The sequence below is a fragment of the Canis lupus genome, chromosome X (genome assembly GCF_011100685.1).
Source record: "Canis lupus familiaris isolate Mischka breed German Shepherd chromosome X, alternate assembly UU_Cfam_GSD_1.0, whole genome shotgun sequence".
NCBI classification, from domain to species: domain Eukaryota; kingdom Metazoa; phylum Chordata; class Mammalia; order Carnivora; family Canidae; genus Canis; species Canis lupus.
This window is the reverse complement of record NC_049260.1, coordinates 11800694-11824880: the sequence shown is the minus strand read 5'-3', so window position 1 is coordinate 11824880 and position 24187 is coordinate 11800694. Positions and strand designations below refer to the sequence as shown.

Sequence of the window (24187 nt, the reverse complement as noted above, 5' to 3'; positions counted from 1 at the left end):
GGGTGGCTCAGTCAGTGAGTGTCTGACTTGATTTCAGCTCAGGGTCATGAGATCGAGCCCTGTGTCGGGCTCCACGCTCAGCAGGGAGTCTGCTTAGGATTCTCTCTCCCTTTCTCTCTGTCCCTCCCCCCACTCGAATGCTCTCTCTCTCTCTCTCTCTCACTCTCTCTCAAATAAATACATCTTTAAAAAAATAGAGAATCTCAAGATGGGGACATCACAGCAGTAAACCAAGTGCAGAGCCCTTCTAAATGTGGCGGCCCTCAAGGTGGTGCAGGTGGCCCGTGAAGCCAGCCCTTGCCAAAGGCTTATCTTCACATGGTACCTCTGCTTCCAGACAGTTCTGCAGTTGTGGTCAAAGTGATAGTTCTGACTGTCCTGGTACCTTTGGTCTTCATGAGAGAATGACTAAGGAAGTGGACACTGGAATATCTGCCTGGGTTTGCATCTCTGCTCTGCCACTTTTACTAGTGTGGTGACCTTGGACCCATTATTTAACATTTCTGTGCTTCAGCTTCCTATAAAACAAAGATAACAATGGTACCTCCGTCGCAGGCTTCTTAGGAGGGCTGAATGCATTAATATTTATAAAGTGCTCAGAGAGATGCCTGTAAATGCCACATAAGTGTTTAAAATTTGTTTAAAGGGCCCTTACTCTGCAGCAGGCTAGGCTTCGTGATCTCAACTATCTTTGATCAAAATCCTGCTGTGGCATTGTTCTTCGTATCATGTTGATCAGTTCCCTAAAGGCAGGATGACCAGCTGTCCCAGTTTGCCTGGGACTGAGGGGTTCCTGGATCACAGGCCTTTCCGTGCTAGAGCAGAAGAGTCTCAGGCACACCTGGGTGCTCCGTGTAAGAGCGGGGGGCGGGAGGGGGAGAGATAGAGATAGAGATAGAGAGAGAGCATGCGAGCAAGCCAGCTCAAAGAGAAAAAGAACACATCTGTTTGGAGCTAAGGCCCGTTAGGAAGCGCATCTTCATTTATCAGGTGAGGAAAGAAGTAGGGTGAGAAAGGGGTTCTGTGAGACTGGTTCCAGGAAGGAGAAGGATATTGTCCATAGGGCATTAGTTTTCAGTCTTGCCTTAGTTCTGGCCCCTAGAGGCTCCTGCCCTTGGGCAAGTGCTTTCCACGGCCCCACTCTGTTCCTCATCCCACCACGCACCTCCCCGAAGGGCCAAGGCATACCTACTCAGCACCCATGCATCCCTTTTTCTTGATCACCCTTGGGGTACCAGGACTCTGGAATCCCCTGTCCACGGAGTCCTGAGGCCTCTTCCAGGACTGTGTGGACTCATCCTGGGCCAGTCCCCCTAAGAGTGAACCATGCTATTGGCGTGCCTACCCCTAACCAAGACCCTTAGCTGATAGACAGCTGTCTGTTGGAGACACAGAAGGAGCTTGGAGGTACTGAATGCCATGTCTGCACTTGAGTACTGAGTACAGTGCAGGGCAGAGCTGGGGTGGGAAGAGAAAGGCGAGGGGTAGAGTGGGTGGTTGAGGGCTGACATGTGCCAGAGGCTGGTTTCTCTAAAGAGTCTTGGGAATTCTAAACTGGAATATGGCCTCTGAGGTTGGTACAGAGGTCTACCCGTTAAAGCAGGAGCATAGAACTGATTTTATTCACCAGTGTGTCAGCTTGCTTTACAGCTGCTAAATAATACCTGCCATATGTGGACTCTTGCTCTAGGCCTTGCAAATGTTGGGGACAGGCCTGTTAGCGTGAATGCCCCACCCCCACGGTAAGGGCCAAACTGCCATTCCTCAGGAGAAACTTACATCATGGTCTGAGCCTCCTGGAAGAATTCATCTTCGGACATGGAGCCCTCCTTGATCATCTTAATGGCAACATCATACTGGCCCTTCCACTTGCCCAGATGGACTACTCCAAACTGACCACTCCCCAGCTCCTTCAGGAGGGTAATCTCTTCTCTCTTCAGTTCCCATATTCCTAATGAGGCAATATAGACACTCTTCAGGATGAGAATGGAAGGCTTTGGGGCTAACAGCTTCCCAAGGGACTTCTCCAGTGAGTTTCATATTGGCAATATGAAGAACAGCAAGACTTTTGATTGTAAGTTGATCGCCTCAAAAAACCCTTCGTGAGGCAGTCTTATATGACCTCTCTGACCACACGATAATGCCAACAGGACAATACTCTTCTTGAAGCAGCCGGAGTTCTAGACAAAAGGCTTAGGGCACTTTGCCAACCAGAGGCATCTTGGAAATACCTGGTGTGAAAGTGTGCTCGATGCTCTTAGCTTGGTAAAATAATCATTAGCGTTTTTTTAATAAAGCAAACTAAACTGTGATCTGGGTAGATGTCATTATCCTAAATACACAAAGTTGAACACTGCCTCCCCTAAGTAGGCACAGAATCCCAGAAGAAGAAAAGACAGACAATGGCAAATATATATATGCGTATATATATATATAAATTTATATATAATAATAAAACTATAATTTATATATAATATATATATATTATATATAAATTTTAAACCAGAAATGGTGGGAAATGGAGTTTAAGAGCCCAGGTGTTTGTCCATACCACTTCCCAAGGACACGGAGGTGGGAACCTTGTTGGCCTTGGTCGACACAGGGTGGCGGAGTCGCGTGATCATGCCTACAATGAAATCAGCACCATATCATCACATCGTATCACATCACATTACATCACCCCTCTGTTTGCGCTCTCGCCAGAGTAGCTGGAAAAGTACAGAGTTCAGGATGTCGTGATGGAGAGAGCGGGTCCATTCTGACCATGTTCATCCTGTAGCTGTATTGATTTGCTTGACTTGACTAATTAGCTCAATGTAAAGCAAAAATGAGAAGAGTAAAACATCTTTTTTATTTAAAAAATAAAATATTTTTATTTTTAAAATTTTAAAAATTTTAAAAATCCCATCAAATAAGTTGCTCGATGGAATCTTTCATTTAAAAAGATTTCCCGGGGATCCCTGGGTGGCTTGGCGGTTTGGAGTGTGATCCTGGGGTCCCAGAATCGAGTCCTGCATCGGGCTCCCTGCGTGGGGCCTGCTTCTCCCTCTGCCTGTGTCTCTGCCTCTCTCTCTTTCTGTGTATCTCTCATGAATGAATAAATAAATAAAATAAAATCTTTAAAAATAAATAAATAAATAAATAAATAAATAGTTTCCCCATTTTGGTTCTGCTTTTTATAGTCCTATATTTATATACATATACATACAGCTCAATAATTTGGTTAAAAAAAATCCAAACAGTACAGAAGGGCACAAAATAAAAAGCAAACCACTCAATTTTTAAAAATCAAAACTATTACTAAGTTGCATTAAACGCTCAAGTCAGGGATCCCTGGGTTGCTCAGTGGTTTGGCACCTGCCTTTGGCCTGGGGCGTGATCTTGGGGTCCCGGGATCGGGTCCCACATCGGGCTCCCTGTGTGGGGCCTGCTTCTCCCTCGGCCTGTGTCTCTGCCTCTCTCTCTGTGTGTCTCTCATGAATAAATAAATAAAATCTAAAAAAAAATAAATTCTCAACAACAACAACAAAAAAGAAATTCCACTTGTAGGGAATCTGGCTACAGAAACACTCATACGGATGCACAGAGCTACGTGTACAGGCCTGTACATTGAAATATCGATCATGATGTGAAAATACTGTATGCGATGCAACCGCTAATCGATCCAGGGTTGGGTGAATACATTTCGGAGTAATTCTACTGTAGAATTCTATGCAGCTGTTAAACAGACCATGAGCGATATGTATGTGCATGGAAAGACCACTAAGACATGTTGAGCAGAGAAAGCAAGCTGAAAAAGCAGTGTGTGGGGGGAAGGATCTGATCTCTGTAAAAACATAATGTGTAAAAAAAAAAAATAAACCAAAAATCCCCCCAAAACATAGTGTGCATACATACACATATATAAGTCATTCATATCTATAATAAATAGTGTTAGTATCAGCAGACCAAAAGATTCTGTTGGAATAGACCCCAACTTGTCTACGGGGTCCTCTCTCCAATGATAAACGTTTCTATAATGTTTGAATTTTGTAATCAACTTATTTCCCTAGGCTGAAAAAGACTGCAAATATTTTTATAACGAGAATCTCCATTCCTAAGTTGCTAACTTACTCAATTTCATTTTTCTGGCATTTTAGAGTGCAGAGTGTCATATTCCAGGGAAACGTAGGCTAAAAATCACAGCAGGTGTGTGACTTGAGAGCATTTTTATTCCTATTTTCATGGTTCCCAATAATATTAAGACTATTAGGAGGATCAGTGATACCTGAGAAAATTGATACTTATCAACAAGGACCCATAAAAAGAAAAACCGAAAAAAATTACCTGCTGAATTGTGTTGATGGTAGTGAATAAGCTTGGGAATAGAATCAAAACAGTAGTTTTCCGCCAGGTACAATTTGTTCTCGGCATTTGTATGCACATGGTAATGCTTGACAGTTCCTTTTTTATCACTGGTAAGGAAGAAAGAATGTTAGAATTTTTTTTTTTTTTTTAGATTTTATTTATTTTGAGAGAGGGAGAGAGAGCACAATCGAAGAGGAGGGGCAGAGGCAGAGGGAGAAGCAGGCTCACTGCTGAGCGGGAAGCCTGATGCGGGGCTCGATCCCAGGACCCTGAGATCATGACCTGAGCCAAAGGTAGATCCTTAACCGACTGAGCCACCCAGGGGCCCCTAGAATATTTTTGATTATCAATTGAAGTTTGATCAAACAATGGTTAAATGATAATTCAGATGCATTCGCAAATTTTGGAGAGGGAAGTCAGAGGGTTTCTGGACATGTGATGTTTTTCTAGAGCTATCCATGACAATGGGTAATTACGGAAGAGAGCTCCTCTCTGAACTCAACGCATCTTTTGTACACATACAGAATTCATGTACAATAAAATCCCAACTTTCTGCACTGTTCCTCTCTGGAATCTTCCTTTGATGATCGAGAGCCCTGCAGTTCTTAAAGATCATTATTCTGAACACCAATTCTCTTTTAGGATAATAATGAAGATTAAAATGTGGGAGACAAAAAAAAAATTAAATGTGGGAGACAACGGTGATTAGGCTGTGGGTGTTCTCATCCAGAGCATGGGTGGGAGGCTCTTTTGCGAGTAGTGCATGCAAGATGAAATGGGTGGGGATACCCTTTAATTCCTCTTATGAACTTGCACCTTTTCCACATAAAACATGTTTTTCCTGTTGTTCTACTTTTGGAAAATAGTGGTGAATTGAAGCACATTGATTTGGGCTAATGAGGAATAATACACCCGCCTGTCTTAGATATCAGAGCCGTACTCTAATCAAGAGCTGGGCTTTGGGACTCCTGGGCGGCTCAGTGGTTGAGCATCTGCCTTCGGCTCGGGCGTGACCCCAGAGTCCGGGAAAAAGTCCCACATCGGGCTCCCTGCAGGGAGTCTGCTTCTCCTCTGCCTCTCTCTCTCTCTGTGTGTCTCTCATGAATAAATAAATAAAATCTTAAAAACAAAAAAGCTGGGCTTTGCGTCCCCTTCCACTGCTTGTTGGCAACCCTCATTTGGGTGTTACGAAGATCAGATGCAATTTTATATATAGCAATTTGCACTATGCTTGGCGCATAAGAAACTGTTGATGAATTGTTGCTGTAATGCCAGCCTGGTTAAAATTGCAACTATAAAAAGGAAAAGGGGTGCTTTCTTGTTGCAAGTGGCTACTTTGCTCTTGGTCTCAGCATGCAATTCATTCAAGCCCATGGATGATGTTTCATAAAAAGAAAGCTTCCGTGTTCATTAATTTGGATTATTTTCATTTGATTCCTTAGCTATTTGCTGCTTTTTTTCTACCCGGTCACCTTCAAAAATAAATCTGGGGTCAAGGATCTTGACTTGGAAGACTTCTCGTATCAGGTTTGGCTGAAACTGCAGGGCCTGCTTCTGCCTGTGTCTCTGCCTCTCTCCGTGTCTCTCGTGAATAAATAAATAAAATCTTTAAAACAGCAACAACTATAATAGTAACTGCTATTCACGCATGAAGTGCTCACTCTGTGCCGGGCACCCTTGTGATCCAACACGTGAATTAACTCACTTCATCCATAGAACATAGTCGTCATTGTTATTTTTCCTTTTCAGAGGGGGATGCCGAGGCACAGAGTTCGGGGACATAGAGCCTTGAAATGGTAGAGTCGGGAGTGGGACCCCGAGGTGCAGCTTCAAGCCAGAGCTCTTAACCACAAAGAGAAGACAGCACCCCGGAAAGAAGCTTTCTGCGGAACACAGATACACTGACTCGACTCTCTGCTAGCTCTGTCCCCTACTGGAGACACTGGCTAAAAAACCAGAGCCTGGGGTGGGTTTCTCAGCTCAGCAGGTGGCTGAGGCCAAGAGTGGACAGGCTCCGTTGCTCTTTTTCTCTCTTTCTAGACATAGGACCGAGTCCAGGGGAACAGCCCGAGATTCCTTTAACAGGTGTGTACTGAGGCGGGCGGTGCACCCCCCCTGCTGCCCGGGATGTGCAGAAGAGGACCCCCCACCCAGGGAACAAGCTCTCAGAGTAGAGGCCAAGTGGACAAGGCAACTACAAACAGTTGCATTCTATAGAAATATTTTGATCCACGATGCCAGAGGTTAAAGATGGTGTCTTATCCCCAAATGGGACTCGATGGCCAGCATATCCAGAGAACATGCACAAGAGATGAGAAGGAAATCCGTGTGATACTCACTTCATAGCCTTGCTAAATAAAGACACTGTATACATTCCCACCTGGCGGGAATTTCGGACCATAAACGCACCTTCTTTTCCCTGGAAAGGAAAGAAAAGAGGGGAAGGAACAGAAAACCTTTTCGTTATTCTTGAAAACTATTTTTCCTGGTAGGTGGTAGGGAAGTGGATCTTTCAGACCCACTTGGAACGCCATTGACGGCCCAGGTCACCCAACAGCTGGCACAGAAGGGGACCCACGGGGCAGCTTTCCTCCTCTGCTCGCTCTCTTCCTTTAGAGACCTACCCCGTGTGCCTCGACTCTCCCCCCCCACTTAGCTTCTAACCCTCCCCGATGGTTTGCTCTGCTTGGTGTTTGTGCAAGCCTGATGTTTTAATCTTGCAGAAATAACATTTAAAACCACCCACCGCCGTGGAATATAATACCCGAGAAGGCATTAGAAAACCAAAGGCGCAGAACAAATCATTTGTTAGAGTTCCATGCCCAGCTTGTCTTTCTTAATGACTTGGGCTAATTCCAAGCAGATCCAGAATCGGGAGGGGCAGACAGTAACCCATAGGCATGTGACAATGTGACAAGATTCAGAGTTAGGGGGTGGCGTCATCGCATTCTCACGAGTACCCCTCAAAGAAACCACTGGCGTGCTTTATTAGGTCGAACTATATATCAAAGCACCAGTTTTGCAGGTTGGAAAGAGTTTGCTTCTGGTAATTCTGTGCCAATTTAGTAACAAAATCTAGGCCCTGTTACAGCTGCTGGACTCCGCTTTAGGTGCTAGTGAGCAGGTCCGGTGGAGCTGGACTGTTACAAGGATGCCCCCCCGCCCGGCTCCCCCAGAAATCATGCCTCTGTTCTTGCCCTGTGCCATCCCCCCCACTGAGTCCGGGCTGGGCCTCGGGGCTTGCTCTGGCTCATAGGACGTTAGCAGGCAGGACAAAAGCAGAAATGTTAAGTGCGTGGAGCGACCTGCGGGCCTTGCGCCGTGTCCCGCTGCCTGGGCTCACCAGGCGTGAGGAGGCCCACGCCAGCCCCACGGGCGGAACGGAGGCACCCGCTTGGCACACTGGTGAGAAACCATAAATCTTGTTTCAAACCGCTAGACGTGGAAGTGGCTGACGACCCAGCAGGAGATAAGGAAAGCCAGAGGAAGTGGCTACGTGCGCAGGGCCTGTAAGCCAGGGGCTGGACGCCTGACGCCCTGAGGACACCCGGGGGGTCTCCGCCAGAAGTAAGCCCCGTGCCCTCTGCGCCCGGCGACAGGTTCTCAGAGGCTGCGTTGCAGACCAGGTGACTTACCTTTTGTCTCAGTAACTGCTCAGACTGTGACCTGGAGATGTTACCTGCAAACCAGCTGCAACGAGAAAGAATTGCATGTTTGCCAGTCGAGGGTGTTGAGCGGCGTGACTCCTCACCCAGCTTTCTAATCCGGAGGCATCGGCCTCCATCGGGGATTTCCACACCTCACCGCCCCGGAGAATCCCCCCAGGGGGCTCTTCAAAAATACGGATTCCTGAGTCTCCACCACCTGAGCATGATTCTGGGGTAGGGCCTGCGTCTCTGTGTTTTCACACAGGCTGGCACTTAAGAACCTTTGGCCTCCTTCCGGCAGGTGCCTAAGTTCTATGTGCCACTGTTTGGAGGGAGAGCCGGAGATTAGACCAATGAAGAATGTTCCAGTGGGAAAGTTGGGGCTGCCATAGATGAGAGTTCCTGTCTTTCTTTCTTTCTTTTTTTTTTAGTTCCTGTCTTTCAACCCTATATTTTTCTTTTAATAATCTGATAGAAGGACACGTTATAGCATCTAGTTTCAAAGCAAATGTTTTTCTAACAAATGTTTTTGATTTGCAGTAGATAAGCCTCTGTGGTTATATTAAGCCAGTAATATTAAGCCACCTGAGAAAGAGATGGCATGGGGCAGCCAGGTGTAATATTTTCTTTTTTTTAAAGATTTGGGCAGCCTTGGTGGCTCAGCAGTTTAGCGCCGCCTTCAGCCCAGGGCCTGATCCTGGAGACCTGGGATCGAGTCCCACATTGGGCTCCCTGCCTTCTGTGTGTCTCTCATGAATAAATAAATTAAAAAAAGATTTTATTCATTTACTTGAGAGAGGGAGGAGGAGAGAGAGAGAGAGAGAGAGCAAGCACAAAGGCAAAGGGAGAAGCAGACTCCCTACTGAGCAGGGAGCCCAACACAGGGCTGGATCCCAGGACCCTGAGATCACGACCTGAGCTGAAGGCAGACACTTAACCAACTGAGCCCCCCAGGTGACCCCAGGTGTAATCTTTAAGTATTGCCTTTTTCACTACGTCACTACGTTAGCCGAGAGCATAACATCTTACTTTGTATGTAGAGCTCAGCAGGCCACAGAGTTGTTTCTCATGTGAGATCAACAATGTGTGTAGTCTTTTGGTTTTGGCCAGAATGTCACACTAGGGAAATGAACAGGGTGTGAGGGGGATGGAGCATGGGTTTGGGGGCTTACAAGGACCCTCTGGCTAGAGAATAATATCCGAGGAGGAAAGAAGAACCCAAGGGTGAGGATGTGTTAGGTGGGACGTGGCGGGGTGGGGTGTGGTGTCAGCTGCTGGGCAGGTCAGTGAGGTAGAAAGAGCCACCAGTCAGCCTGGAGGTCTGGAATCTAGACATAACTTCCTAATAAGTAGTTGTACAGCTTTGGACAAGCCACTTAGCCTCTTTTTTTTTTTTTTTTTTTCCTTCCCAGTTTCTTTTTTTTATTTTTTTTATTTTTTTTTTTATTTTTTTATTGGTGTTCAATTTACTAACATACAGAATAACACCCAGTGCCCGTCACCCATTCACTCCCACCCCCCGCCCTCCTCCCCTTCTACCACCCCTAGTTCGTTTCCCAGAGTTAGCAGTCTTTACGTTCTGTCTCCCTTTCTGATATTTCCCACACATTTCTTCCCCCTTCCCTTCTCTTCCCCTTCACTATCATTTATATTCCCCAAATGAATGAGAACATGGAGGGTATTATGCTGAGTGAAGTAAGTCAGTCGGAGAAGGACTTAGCCTCTTTTGACCTTGGAATTACCCATTTACAAAATGAAGATGAGAGTTGAATTTGATAAGTTTAACAGTCTCTTCTAGTTCTACCCGTACAGATACGATATAATTAATCCTTGAGGTATGAACTGATAATTTTCTTCTTAGTTAATATTTTAAGCTAATCATAGCTAATCCAAAGATTCCTTGGGGAATGTGATTCAGGATACCTGCCTATGGGAGATAGGAGAAAGAGATGATCGGGGATCAGGAGAGAGGCCTGGAGAAGCAAGGTGAGATTGTGAATAAGCGCCCCCCACACACACACACACTTTGCTCGTGTCATAATTTTGCTGAAGTCTGGCTCTGTTTTAAAAAAGATTTCAGCTCATCAGTGCCCGAGCAGCTGAGCCTTAAGCCTGGTCCTAAGATATGACTTTCCCTCGAAGCTTCCTGTGCCTCAGCCTTCAAGAGAGCAAGAGTAGAATTGCCCGTGGAGTTCTGGCCACCAAAGAAATGCTTCAGTGCCCCCGATAAAGGAAGAAGCCAGGGCCACCAAGCACAGTGTGAGAGGCTGAGCCCCAGGTCACACAGACCTCAGCTTCTGATTGTCCTTAGGCATTTCTTTGACTTTGAAGAGAGTAGGTCTCTCTTGATCATTTCCCCAAAGCACACCTCTCATGCACAATTTGAATTTAGAAATGCTGGAGATAGAGACTTTCCATGTGGTCAGATCTGGGCTTTCCAAACCAAAGAAAGACTTCCAACTCATCAAAATGCTAAAGGCTAACATGTACAATTCGAAGTTCACTCCCATGGGTTTAAGTCTTTGTCATCCGTCAAAGCGCTATTATCTTTGGATCATTTTTATGCTGGTGTTTCTCAGTCTTTTATGTCTTAGTTTGAATTATTCCATCAGAGGCTTTCCTGCAGGTGGATGTTGGGGCAGAAGGTAGGGATCAAGTGCTAGGAGGCGGTGAAAAGGCCATGCTAATGGAGGGGTGGGGCATACATCACATCTTCCATAACGTGGCACCAATGCCTAGGGCTGAGCTGGGTTAGAGGTAAGTCCAAGAGGCAAAACAGTGACATGTACTTATAAAACCTCTCACTGTACCTAGAGGCGATATATCAGTGACAGCGCTCATACAAACACAGAACTGAAAATATGTGTAATCCTGGTGTTCAAGAGAGTTGGCCACCACCGGGGAGCAGGTGTCCGGGAGATGCATCACTCCCATCTCTAAGGAGTGCCAATTTTAAATAAAGTTCAGGAGACTTATTAGTCCCTATATTTAGAAGGAGACAGTCTTAGATTTTGGAAAAGAACTTAAGGGCCCCTCAGGCTAACCTGTCCCAGAACAGTTAGGGTGATCATACATTTCTATTCACCCAGAAGAGTCTAGTTTATGCCTGGTGTCCAGGTGCAATATTTAATAGCGCTCTCTCTCTCGCTCACTCTCTCTGTGTCAAATGTCCTAATCTGGATGCTAAATGATGAGGTCACCCTAGAAATAGGACTCTCTCAATATAAATACTGTCACATTCAAGTCTCAGTTGTGCTACCTTGTTGACTGCATCATGAATAACTTCAAAAATGGGACTCGGTGCTAAGAAGAGCCTTCAAACATCACCCTGGTTAGAAACCTCCTGGGAAGAAATAATTGGCAGAAATGTCATATGCTGCATCCGTGAAGACAAAGTGAAGTGAAGGGGACACCAGGTATATGATAAATCCAGTGAATATGTACAGCCAACTTAGATAATCCAGATTGAAGAAAAACATTTCCGTTAGTAACAACCTGTCATCCAGACAAATGGCCCAGAAGCTCACATGACTTTACCCATGTAAATACAGCCTCCCGGGCAAGTCTGAGACATCTGCTCTAATGCCTCCAGGGAAGAATGGAATAGAAGCATCTATGTTAGTTTTAGAGGAACACAGAGGACTTTCAAACTCACTCATAGTCTTCCAGGTTTTCCTCTTCTTCAGATGAACTGGACTCAGGAAATCCCCTTAAGAAGAGAGGAAACGATACGAATGCAAACAACCACCAAGAAATAATGCAATCACCTAGCGGTGCAATGTCAAAAATCCCACCCTGCTTTCACCCCAGTAAATAAAATTTAGACTGTCAGGGTTCCCTCTTTGCACTTGGGAGGATATCTGCAAAGTGAAGAGAGAATGACTCACAAGTTGAGTTCGTGCCTGGTTTAATGAGAAAATGGCTCTTTGCTACAGGAGGCCCCCAGGAACACGGATTTGTTTGACTCTTTTGGAAGAGCAGGATCATGAAATAGATGAGTGCTCTCGGGAGCAGCTGTAGTATGAGGTTCAAAAAAAAATTCGGCTTGGGTATAGAGCAATTCTTAGAGAAGAGGTACTGGACTCTCGGCGGGTTTTCCTCCTGCTAGAGAGGCCGAGCCAGGTATGCTCCTGTTCATGCTAACACCAGTGCATGTCGTGAATGATGGACGGGAACTATCACCGTGAAGAAAACTGTAACCCACGACTCATCGATTCAGATCAACCGAAGGGATCAGAGAGGCCAACTACATGAATTGTTTTGGCTTGCCTTCACCTTAAACGTGAAGTCCAGTTGCAAAATGATTGCAAATTTGGTTAGTTTTCCTGCAAATGGAAGCAAACCCTAGCCATAAAGGAGTGTGCATTGACTTACCATGACATCTTTGAGGTGCTGTGATTGACACCAGTCCTTTCCCTCTGGTTACTGCCCGTGAAATCGTCACTGCTACGACAAAAGACACATTTTGTAAGCTTCTGATTATTTGTAAATGTTCCAGGACAAAAATAGTTGTGTTAGATATCTTTTAGCTTCATTGAACATTTTGACCGGCACATTTCACTTGGTTTGGGAATTCAAGCTAATGAGTTATTTCTGCATGTTCGTCCTGGCAGGGACCCCGATGACAAGTGGTAGCTTGTCCGTGTTCCTAAACAAGAGACCTGTGAATAGCAACGTGGGATTAGTAGATCATCTCCACCGGATTTGCCCTGATTCTCTGGTCGATATGCAAGCATCCGGTCACTTATATATTTTAACATGTTCTTTTCCTCGTGGCTGTTGCAATTAAAAGTCCGGGAAAAAAAAAATAAAAGTCTGGAAAATACTGAACTTTTAACTCCATGTGGACGCCGATGGATCCACAGGATCTTCATCACCCCTCTGCCACCCGTCATTTTCCCTCTTCCGTTTTGGGTGCCAAGCAGAGCGTGAGGAAGGGCCTACCTCTCCAAGTCCAAAGGCTGTTTTGTTTGGAATGGAGGGCCTATTTCCTGCTTGCCTTCGTATCTCAGGATCTTTTTTAAAACCACCCTTCATAGTGACAAGCTTCCCTAACAAGGAAATGCTTCTCTGGCTCCATTTCAAGGAATGCCCGGAGAAAGCCCTCAACACCGCAGTGCCTTCCAAGGAGCCTCACTCGCTCCTAGCATGGCTTTTTTTGCTTCATCTTTTCATAAGAAAACTCGTATTTTAAAATGCTAAGCAGTCTACTTAGCCTTTGTGTTGTCTTTAAAGAAGGCAGAGACTGTCCTTCAATAGTGCATCTCTTAGGTTTAGCCACATAATGGGACACTGCGTAGACACTCAAAATAACCATGGGATCCCTGGGTGGCTCAGCGGTTTAGCGCCTGCCTTCAGCCCAGGACGTGATCCTGGAGTCCCGGGATCGAGTCCCACATCAGGCTCCCCGCAAGCAGCCTGCTTCTCCCTCTGCCTGTGTCTCTGCCTCTCTCTGTCTCTCATGAATAAATAAATAAAATCTTGAAAAAATAACTGAGGAGCTTGCCCAACAGTGTGAAGGCACCTAACACCTCTGAACTCTACATTTAAAAATGACTGATGGCAAGACGTATGTTATGTTTTACCACCACTCAATATTTGCTCACATTAAAACTTAAGTGTATCCTCCTCATGTGTTTAAATGGGAAAAAAAGTATCCAAGATGTGAAGTAAAGGGAGCGAGTGGCGCAGAAGACTACGTGGTGAGAATCTGACTTTTTCATTCTCTATACATGGTAGCATGTGCATAGAAAACATTCTAGAAGAACGTACCCTGAATATTCTCCAATATTTGAATGCTTTAATGGAAGCATGCATCATTTTCATACTCAGAAAAAGAATTACAAAGCACCTCAAGTGAGGATAATTGATAAGAAGTATTATCTACTTACGTGAGCTGAGAATCAGGGCTGTGTTTTAAAAATTCAATCCACAAAGACCTTTTAGCAATTATCATCACTCACTGACGTAATGCTACTCATGCTAAGAAGTGATTCATCAATTCTTTTGTTCAGATAACTAGCTTTCTCGAGTTCTAGGGGAAAATCCAAAGTTGGGACTGAATCTTGGGTGCAAAATCTAAGGAGGGGCGTCAGAAATACTCAGTGGTCCAGGTAAATAATGTTGTAATGAGATTTTTTTCTGTAAAAATTAATGCAAAAAACCCATGATGAAAAAAAGTCAGCATTTTCAATAAAGACAGGATCTAGCAATCGCCGTGCATTTTTGTCAATGACTCCCTGGGGCTTCCGGTAGGGAGGGGACCTAACACAAAGCTGGCATGACACCCATCCTCCTAGGACCTGCATCTATTAAGGGTCTCCTTCCACAAGAACACTGGATTGGCAGGCAAATAATTGTGACATGTCCCCCCAGGCACCAAGTATAGATTAATACTTGGATTCTAGCTCCACTTTGAAATGAAAAGTGCCACAATTTGTTATGCCGGAAGTAACAACAAGAATACACTTAACACTCTTTCAAGTGTGTGGCCCTGTGGCTGTATCCTCGGAACAGTGAGGCATTTGCTTTAGGTAAAAACGATGAGGATGGAAAGAACAAAACAAAGATAGGGGATGCCTGAGGGAGTCAGAGAGATGCTCTGCATCCACCGGGGGGAAAAGACAGCCCCCCCAGGCCCAGTGCCCTGAGTGAGGAGATGTCAGACAGTGAACAAGGGGATAGGGAGGAAGTCTGGGGCAGCGAATAAGGAAGGATAGTCACTTGCCCCTTCCTCTGTTGTCATCTTGCGATTCAGCTCAATCTCTGGTGAGCATCAGGCATGGGGCCAAGCTGGCCCCAGACCCTGGAGAGATACACAGTTTAGGTCCTGCCTTCAAGGTAGTTTTGATTCTGGCTTTCGGCAGCATCTTTTGGCTTAAAAAAAAAAAAAAAAACGTGAGAAGACTGATCTTGTCGGGAGAGGTGAAGGAGCCCATCCTGAGAGGGCAGCCGAGGCCTCGCTGGGAGGGTTACTTGTCACCTGTACGCTCGGTACAAAAGTAAGCCCCCCCCCCCAAATGGTCTCAGGTGAAGGAGATATATTAAAGCTTCTGAGCTCTGGCATGTAGGGTTATTAGGGGGCAAGGGGGAGAGAAAGAGGTGGGAATTAGATGCACAAGATCATAGAGCACATCATCTAAATGGCAAGTCCGTGCTGTTGAGTCCCAGGGGCGCCGCTGCTTGCCCGGGCTCCTGGCTCAGACACTGAGGCTTTTCTGAGGGGACAGCCCTGTGTCAGCTGCGGCTGCGTGGACAGCCCGGAGGCTGAGGTCCAAGGTCAGGGGGTGGGGGATGCCTCCCCACGTGCGGGGCAGCCCGACTCAAAGTCGAAGTTTACCTTTTCGGTTTTCCTACTTGCCACCAGTCAGGGCAGTCTTCTCTTGGAAAATGCTGCATGTTGGCATTTAGCTGGGAGCCGTAGTTTTTCTTTGAGTCGCTGTCATACGGGGCCACAGTGGTGCTCGAAGATGGTTCATTCATTTTGAAAATAGGAACTGCTCGAGGAATCTTCAGCTTTGGAGGACAAGAGATTTTATTTTAATATATCACAGTGAGGCACAGATTCACCTACTGGAAGCTGACAGGCCAAGTGCATCAGCTCGAAGGAAGGAAGGAAGGAAGGAAAGGAAAGGAAAGAGAACTAAAGAAAAAAGAAAAGAAAGACACAGGCATCAAGGGAAATCAATACTAAGTATTGGCAAAGATCTGGAGCAACTAGAGCTCTCACACTTCACTGGTGGGAGTAGGGAGTCTATAACCACACTGAAGAGCTGTTCCCAGAATCTACTAAAGTTGGGCGTGCATGTAGCCTATGGTCCAGAAAGTCTACATGCACACTCAACAGTGAAATCAAAAGACATGTAAAAGGATGTTCATAGCAGGATTATTTCAATTGGATACAAACTGCAAACGACCTAAACGCCCACTTAAAGGATAAAATAAGAAACATATTTTATACTAAACGTAAGGTGCTACGCTTTTGGCTCTGAAGATAGAGGAGGCGGCCAGAAACCAAAGAATATAAGTTGCTTCTAGAAGCTGGAGAAGGCAAGGAGATAGATCCACCCCCCCCCCAAAGCCTCCAGAAGGAATACAGCTGTGTGGACCCACTTTATATTAGACTTCTGACCTTGAGAACTTCAAGAGAATGGATCTGTGTTGCTTTGAGTCACTAAATTTGTGGCAATTTGTCACAGCAGCAACAGAACGGATACAGTGGTATAGTCACCCAGTGGAATCCTTCTACACGGCGATGGGAGGAAACGACAACCACACACTGAAGTGTGGGTCAATCTCATAGGAAGTCAGATGATAAATGACTATATACCTTATGATTCCATTTTTCTAAAGGCCAAAATCGAGCAAGTAATCTTCGATGGTATAAGTCAGGCTAGTGATTGCCCTCAGCGGAATGTAGTGACCAAAAAGGAACAGGATGGTACCCTTGGGGTTCTGTGATGTTCTCTTTCTTTCTTTCTTTCTTTCTTCTTTTTTTTTTTGATGTTCTGTTTCTTGATTTGAGTGAGAGTTATACAGACATGTTCAGTTTGCGAAAAGTCATCAAGCTGAACACTTAGGGCTCGTATATTTTCCTAAGTGCGTGTTATCCTTCTATTAAAAATTCCTGTAAAAATATATAAGCTCTGAATTTAACTTTTCATGCTTGTAGTTTTACTTTTTTGCAGGGATTGGCGTCCTGGAAATTTTCGTTATGCAGGACACTGCTATTTGTGAGCTATGCGGTGGTTCTGTCCAGAAATAAATGCTGTGGAAAGTTCCCTAAACGGAAATCTGAACGGAACGGCTAGAAAGTGGATTTTTAAATTTCCTCAGCTCCGCAAAGTAAGTCCTCTACTGAATGTTCTGGTAAAAAAAGCAAAACAAAGGAAAACATGTTTTCATGATACTCTGATCCCTGATCCCTTAGGGCAGCTTACAATCAAAACAGCCTTAGGAACCCTCAGCCACTGATTTGCCTGACTGATAATTTTCAGCACATTTCCCAAAGAATTCCTTGCCAGAGATTAGATGCAATGGTTTCTGGCTCCTATATTATCCTCTGCGCGCAGATTTACTTAAAACAAAATTTTTTGGACTATAATTTGCGTACCACAAAATTGACCCTTTGTCAATGTAGAACTCAGAGAAGTCTGGTAAATTTATCAAGTTGGGCAACCATCACCACAGTCCAGTCTGAGCACATTGCCATCACTCCCGTAAGGCTCCTGTGACCGTCAACCGTCACCCATTCCCGTCCTGGCCCTGGGCAACCACTAATCAACCTTTTGTCCCTGTAAATTTGCTTATTCTGAACATTGCCCTTAGGCGTTTCATAAAGCCATCATTTTCAAGCGTCGGTATTGGAGCACGTACCCAAAGGGAAATAGCAATGTTGCTGATAACCAAATAAAACCTTCAAATATTAAAAATTGTATTAGTTTCCTTGGGCTGCCATAACATTTGGTGGATTGCAACAAATCCAATTTGTTCTCTCATAGTTCTGGAGTCCCCAAGTCCAAAATCAAGACTTCACTGTGGCTGTGCTCCCTTTAAAAGCTCTGTGGGAGAATATTTGTTTGCCTCTTCCAACTCCTGGTGGTTCTAGCATTCTTTGGCTTGTGGCAGCATAACTCAAATCTCTGCCTACGTCTTTATTTATTTATTTTAAATTTTAGTTATTGAACATACAATGCAATATTGGTTTCTGGAGTGGAATTCAGTGATTCATCACTTACATACAATCCTCAGCGCTCATCACAAGTGCCCTCCTTCTTCCCCATCCCCCATTTAGCCCATCCCCCACCCCCTCCCTCCATCAACTCTCAGCTTGTTCTCTATCGTTAAGAGTCTCTTATGGCTTGTTTCTGTCTCTCCTTTTTTCTTTCCCCCCTTCCCATATTTTCATCTGTTTTCTTTCTTAAACTCCACATGAGTGAGATCATATGGTATTTATCTTTCTTTCACTGACCTATTTCACTTAGCATAATACACTCTAGCTCCGTCCACATCACTACAAATGGCAAGATTTCATTCCTTTTGTTGGCTGAGTAATGTTCCATTGTATACATTATACCACATCTTCTTTATCCATTCATCAGTCAAGGGACATTTGGGCTCTCTCCATAGTTTGCCTACTGTTGATAACGCTGCTATAAACATCGGGGTGCATGCACCCCTTCGGATCTGTATTTTTGTATCCTCTGGGTAAATAACTAGTAGTGCAACTGCTGGATCATAGGGTAGCTCTATTTTTAACTTTTTGAGGACCCTCCATTCTGTTCTCCAGAGTGGTTGCATCAGTTTGCCTTCCCATCAACAGCGCGAGAGGGTTCCCCTTTCTCCACATCCTTGCCTACACCTGTTGTTTCCTGTTGTTAATTTTAGCCATTCTGACAGGTGTGAGAGGGTATCTCATTGTGGTTTTGATTTGTATTTCCCTGATGATGAGTGATGTTGAGCATCTTCCATGTGTCTGTTAGCCATCTGGATGTCTTCTTTGGAAAAGTGTCTGTTCATGTCTTCTGCACATTTCTTAACTGGATTATTTGGTTTTTGGTCTGCCTAGGTCCTTAAGCAGCCTTCTTCTCTGTGTATCTCCCTGTGTCCTCTCCTCGCCTTGTAAGGACACATCCTAATCCAGTATGATCTCATCTTCGTCCTTAATTAATTACATCTGCAAAAACCTGTTTCCAAATAAGGTCACATTTTTTTAAGGTCACATTTTGAGGTTCTGGTGAGAACATGAAATTTGGGAGACCCAATTTAACCTACTCTAATAAAGGATTTCTTTTTGTCCTTCATGTTGGTTCACACAGATTATATGGTTTTTACTTAGAAAGAGAGGTATACGTGAATGTATGCAGCTGAAAATAAATACCCAAGACAACCATAGAGCTAGTGGACGGGTAGAGACACTCCTTAACTTTTAGGAGAGCTTCTGGAGAATCACTGGGAGGCCACTTTATGTGTGCCCTGGGATTTGAGGAAGCTGATACCTGCCTGGGAAGCCTTAAATGCAGGAGGCTCTGGCTGCAAACCCAGGAGAGCAGAACAAAAGCAGAGCAGCAGCCTGTACTGTGAGAGTGAGCCGCATAGAGTTTTATTAACCAGAGAATTCAAGGTTTTGTTTGTTTTCCTGTCGGCCAACTCCACCCTTGGGAGAAGGTTCTGGGAGCCATCTCAAAAGGAACTCTGTCCAAGATGGGTGAATTGACCCAGCAGAAATGTGAGGACTAGAAACCCAAGAGCTGAGGGTCAAGACAACCCCTCTGTTATAAAACTACATTTGGATCTGCACTCTAGTGGCAAACCCACAAAAACTTCCCATAAGCCAAAGAATCAGCATTGGAAAATTGTCTCACCCAGAAGCCACCCCTGCCAGAATCATGATGGGATCAGCCACAAATGACTGTTTTTCATTAGACCCCCCTCTTCCTGGGCCCCAACCACAAAAAAAGTCAGGAATCTCAGCTTCTCTATGGCCCTCCCCGCAAAGCAGGCTGCCAGCCAATGTACACCTGAGCTATGTGGAGTTGTAACTTGGAAGGATGTTTGGAGTCGTATGATTATAATATTGGATGGGATAATTTAGAGGTTCTTCTCATGACTACTAGTAATCAGGACATTTTGGTTCATCTGAGAGCAACTGGAGAGCATCTGAGAGCAATCTCAGGGAGAGTCTACCAAGTGGCCTTGAAGGGATAGTGGATGGAAAGAATTAGGTTATTTTCTGCTTGTGCCCTGTGGAGTCCCATCCTTCACCGGGATACTCACACGAGGTGGTCTTGGAAGTCTCCCATGTGCACCCATTTTTCGGTGACTATGTGCTTACAGTTTAGAAAAGGCCCAGTTATTAAGTACAACAATATAAAATGATCAAATTATGTGATATTTGAACTTACATTTGATACTGCCATTGCCACCGGTGGTAGCTCACATCTTCCCTCTCTCTGCTCAACAGTCTGAATGGAGCCCATATTTTCTAGTCTTGAACCTGGCAACTCTTGGTTTATTTAATATATCCTGACTATGCAAAGAATATTTTATTTTATTTTTATTTTTTTTAAGATTTATTTTTATTTATTTATTTATGATAGACATAGAGAGAGAGAGAGGAAGAGACACAGGCAGAAGGAGAAACAGGCAGAGGGAGAAGCAGGCTCCATACTGGGAGCCCGACGCGGGACTCGATCCCGGGACTCCAGGATCACGCACTGGGCCAAAGGCAGGTGCGAAACCACTGAGCCACCCAGGGATCCCCTGCAAAGAATATTTTAATATTGACTTACCACTCTGTCTGGGAAGATGGGAACTCTGTGTTTCTCTTCGTGAGTTGTAATGTGCAGATCAGCGTCTGAAAAGCAAAACCAAGTAATATCAGAAGGGACTTTAAACAAAACAAAGCAAACACCCAATGTTAGGAAGCAGACGAATGAACTAGCTTATGTGATCAACGCTTCAGATGAAGTGAATTTAGACACAGCATCTGGAGTGATTTTGTTGCTGTCTTCTGTAACACCCAACTCAGACTCTAGTCCTCTGCCTTTGATTATCAATATCCTCCCAAATGGATAAAAAATTCAAGTTCCTCTAAATCCCTAAACTAGGGCAGCCCGGGTGGCTCAGCGGTTTAGCTCTGCCTTCCGCCCAGGGCCTGATCTTGGAGACCCGGGATCGAGTCCCACGTCGGGCTCCCAGCATGGAGCCTGCTTCTCCCTCTGCCTGTGTCTCTGCCTCTCTCTCTCTTTCTCTCTCTCTCTCTCTGTCTCTCATGAATAAATAAATAAAATCTTTTAAAAAACCCTAAACTATTAATTTTACCGCATTTCCACCTTATATTTGAAATATAGATATCTGCCCTCGTTGGGTAGTACCTATGTCGCTAGGGTTCAGAATCCATGTCTGATTCCTCTTTGATTGACTCATACAAGATGCTTATAAGTAGCTGATTTATAAATGAGCAAACCTATCCCATAGTTTTTTCCCATTTCTTATGATAATTGTTGGTTTCTCTTTCCACTTCTACATATACATAGATGCCCAGGATATGAGTGTGAAGCCGTTAGGTGCCTTATAAGTAGAGTGACCGTATGGTTTACTAACCAAACTGGAACATTTCTTACAGGGATAAGTAAGATTTTAAAAATTATGTCAAGTCACCAGCTACAGAATGAGACTGGGGTGTATGGTAAACTTACTTGTAGGTCATGTATCCTGGAAAAGGAATGGCCCAGGGCATCTTAGAGACAGAAAGAAGCAGACTCTCAACTATTTCCTTCCTAGTAACTGTACCCACGGGCTGCCCTGAAACTCAGCAGAGGAGTAAGTTATACTTGGCTAATTAAACAGTATCATTGCTGCTCAGGGGCCACAGCACCTCCAAAACCTATAGCTTTCCTCAGAGGTTGGCGAAGAGCCTGTTGCACCCAGAGCATATGGCAGATGCCATCCAGACAGAGCCTAGGAAGATGATCCCAAGGTAGTGCTCTCTCTGGCCTTTTTTCCTGCTTCCTCGCAGGAGTTGGGGGTCGGAGCTAGACTCTGGCCTGCTGGCTCATGATGCCAGATCATGGACAGAGTAATCGGGGGAAAGAATTAATGCCGTAAGGAAACATTATTCCTCAGCCCCTTACAGTGGAGGGAGGATCCATACACAGTAATTTCTGTATAGTTCATTAAATCACTCTAATTCGTGAGTATGAAGGGCAACATAATATACTTAAGATTAATAAGTGTTCATTGTGTAGCCTAATTAAGAAAGAAAACAAACACAATGGACATTTGTTCATTGATTTTTGTTGTCAGATTACTAGTGATACCACCAATGTGACTGTCAGGTGTCAATACTAAAATGGGGTGAATCTGAATAACGGCTCAGGTCCCTGTGTGTTTTTCAGTTCCTAGAGTGATATCACACCACTGATCTTATTCAATTTGTTAAAGTTGTAATCCAAGCATATTTTGTTAAGGCTGGTAAAACTGCTATCAGAATCAATTCTCCTTTTTTAATTTATTCAAAACCTAATGTTGTTAAACAATGATAAACTTCTAAAATATATAAGACTGACTTATGGGGTGCCTGGGTGGCTCAGTCAGTCAAGCATTTGACTCGATTTCGGCTCAGATCATGATCTCGGGGTCATGGGATCAAGCCCTGTCTCAGGCTCCACGTTCAGTATGGAGTCTGCTTGTCCCTCTCCCTCTCTTCCTCCCCCTGCTCATGCACTTTCTCTTTCTCTCTCTCTCTCTCTAATAAATAAATAAAATCTTTTTAAAAATCTTGGAAAAAAAGACCACCTCATGTAAATATCCTAGAGATGGGTGGGATCCTATAAGGCACAAGCAGAAAACAACCTAATTCCTTCCTTCCATTAGCCTTGCAGAGCCACTCAGTGGGCCTTCTTCTCTGTCCCAAGATGAAGTTTCAGGCGGGTATTCTTAGGAATATAACTCCGGATAGAATCTGATTGCACTTAAAGCAGACCCTTCGCTACCTTCTGTGGTGTTACTAAGAAATCAATAAACGGGGATCCCTGGGTGGCGCAGCGGTTTGGCGCCTGCCTTTGGCCCAGGGCGCGATCCTGGAGACCCGGGATCGAATCCCACGTCGGGCTCCCAGTGCATGGAGCCTGCTTCTCCCTCTGCCTATGTCTCTGCCTCTCTCTCTTTCTCTCTCTGTGACTATCATAGATAAATAAAAATTTAAAAAAAATTAAAAAAAATAAATATTAAAAAAAAAGAAATCAATAAACGGGTACAAAAGGTAAACCCTTTAAATATGTCTTTTTAAAAACTTGGTCGTCCATCATCTTGGTATATACGGTGATTAAAAGGGTTATTTGAATTTTATCCTTTAACATATTTTTTTAAAAGAATGTTGATTTTTTTCGTTTCTTATTTTACGTTATGAACCATGGTGATATGTTCACCCATTCTACCCATTTGGAGTCTATCTTAAGCCAGGAAAAATTATGAGAGGAAATAAACAGCCCTTTGCTTGATTCATGATTCCAATTAAAAAAAACATTTCTCATAAAACAGAAGAATGGCAAATGTTAATATTGTTATTAGAATCAGACTTCATTTGCCCGAGAGCATTTTTGAGGCTGGATTTTCATGATGTCAACCAATCTGACACATCTTCCTTTCCCCAGCGGGTGAGCTGTTCTGTTTGGCAGGTTTGCCTAATGGGGCACCATCCACCCAGGGTCCTGCCCAACAAAGGGGGAGGGGTCACCTTACATGCTTCCCAGAGAGTACATCCTGGGGCCGCTTTGCAACTCTGCTGGCAGCACAGGAACTTTCCATCCACGAAGAACCCACTGTGGTACTTGATCAGCAGGTGGGGGTTACCCCTTATCTCTGGGGACCAGGCAGGAAGAAAACACAGCATGAGCAAATGTTGGCCCAAGAGAAGAAACACATTCAGTAAGTGCTGTTATCACAGAACAATGAAAACCTTATTTTGCCAGCCACCAGGCTAAGAGCAAATGTTTCCCAAAGGATATAAGTCTTTCACTCAGAAGTAAATAAGCCAAAAAAAAAAAAAAAAAGTCTACCCAGGTATATAGTGAGAACAACAAAGTAACTTCTATCAATGTTACAAAAGAAACTAGAAAACATATATACAGATTAACTTGGTGATCTAGGGTTCTAGAAATACATCTGTAAAGGAAGTAAGCGGGTCAGGGCACATGTTGTTCTCTTGTCATAGAAGGAGGCTGAAGGATAGGACTAGATCTTAGCAAGAAGAGAAGTTTCGAATGAATATGAATGAACATGTACTTCCCTCCACTCTTCATTTTGAAACATTTCAAACACACAGATGAGTTTCAAGAATAGTACAATGAATGTCCATATACCCTTCACCCAGACTCACCAACTTTTAACTATTTGCCATATTTGCTTTATCTCTTTCTCTCTATATATACATATTATTATTATTAAAAACTCTGGGAAATGAACTAGGGGTGGTGGAAGGGGAGGACGGCGGGGGGTGGGGGTGATTGGGTGGCGGGCACTGAGGGGGGCACTTGACGGGATGAGCACTGGGTGTTATTCTGTACGTTGGCAAATTGAACATCAATAAAAAATAAATTTATTATTAAAATTTTTTTAAAATTATTATTATGTTTTGTTAACCGTTTCAGAACAAGTTGCAGATATCATGACCTAAACACTGTCACTCATAA

General features: G+C 44.3%; 1 protein-coding gene across 4 annotated transcripts in view; it reads right to left on the bottom strand.

Annotated features, from left to right (window-relative positions):
• The window catches only part of BMX (BMX non-receptor tyrosine kinase), a 52722-nt gene that overhangs the window by 14596 nt on the left and 13939 nt on the right, over positions 1–24187 (bottom strand). For 3 of the 4 annotated variants that reach the window (XM_038586878.1, XM_038586877.1, XM_038586875.1), the window contains 10 exons: positions 23238–23357; positions 20285–20349; positions 15334–15509; positions 12369–12440; positions 11650–11703; positions 7983–8037; positions 6687–6766; positions 4327–4454; positions 2552–2626; positions 1780–1951 (listed from right to left, as the gene is read on the bottom strand). In XM_038586878.1, coding sequence (XP_038442806.1) covers positions 1780–1951; positions 2552–2626; positions 4327–4454; positions 6687–6766; positions 7983–8037; positions 11650–11703; positions 12369–12440; positions 15334–15509; positions 20285–20349; positions 23238–23357 — 997 coding nt within the window. The remainder of the gene's footprint in view (positions 1–1779; positions 1952–2551; positions 2627–4326; positions 4455–6686; positions 6767–7982; positions 8038–11649; positions 11704–12368; positions 12441–15333; positions 15510–20284; positions 20350–23237; positions 23358–24187) is intronic. The other variant, XM_038586876.1, reaches the window with a different exon arrangement.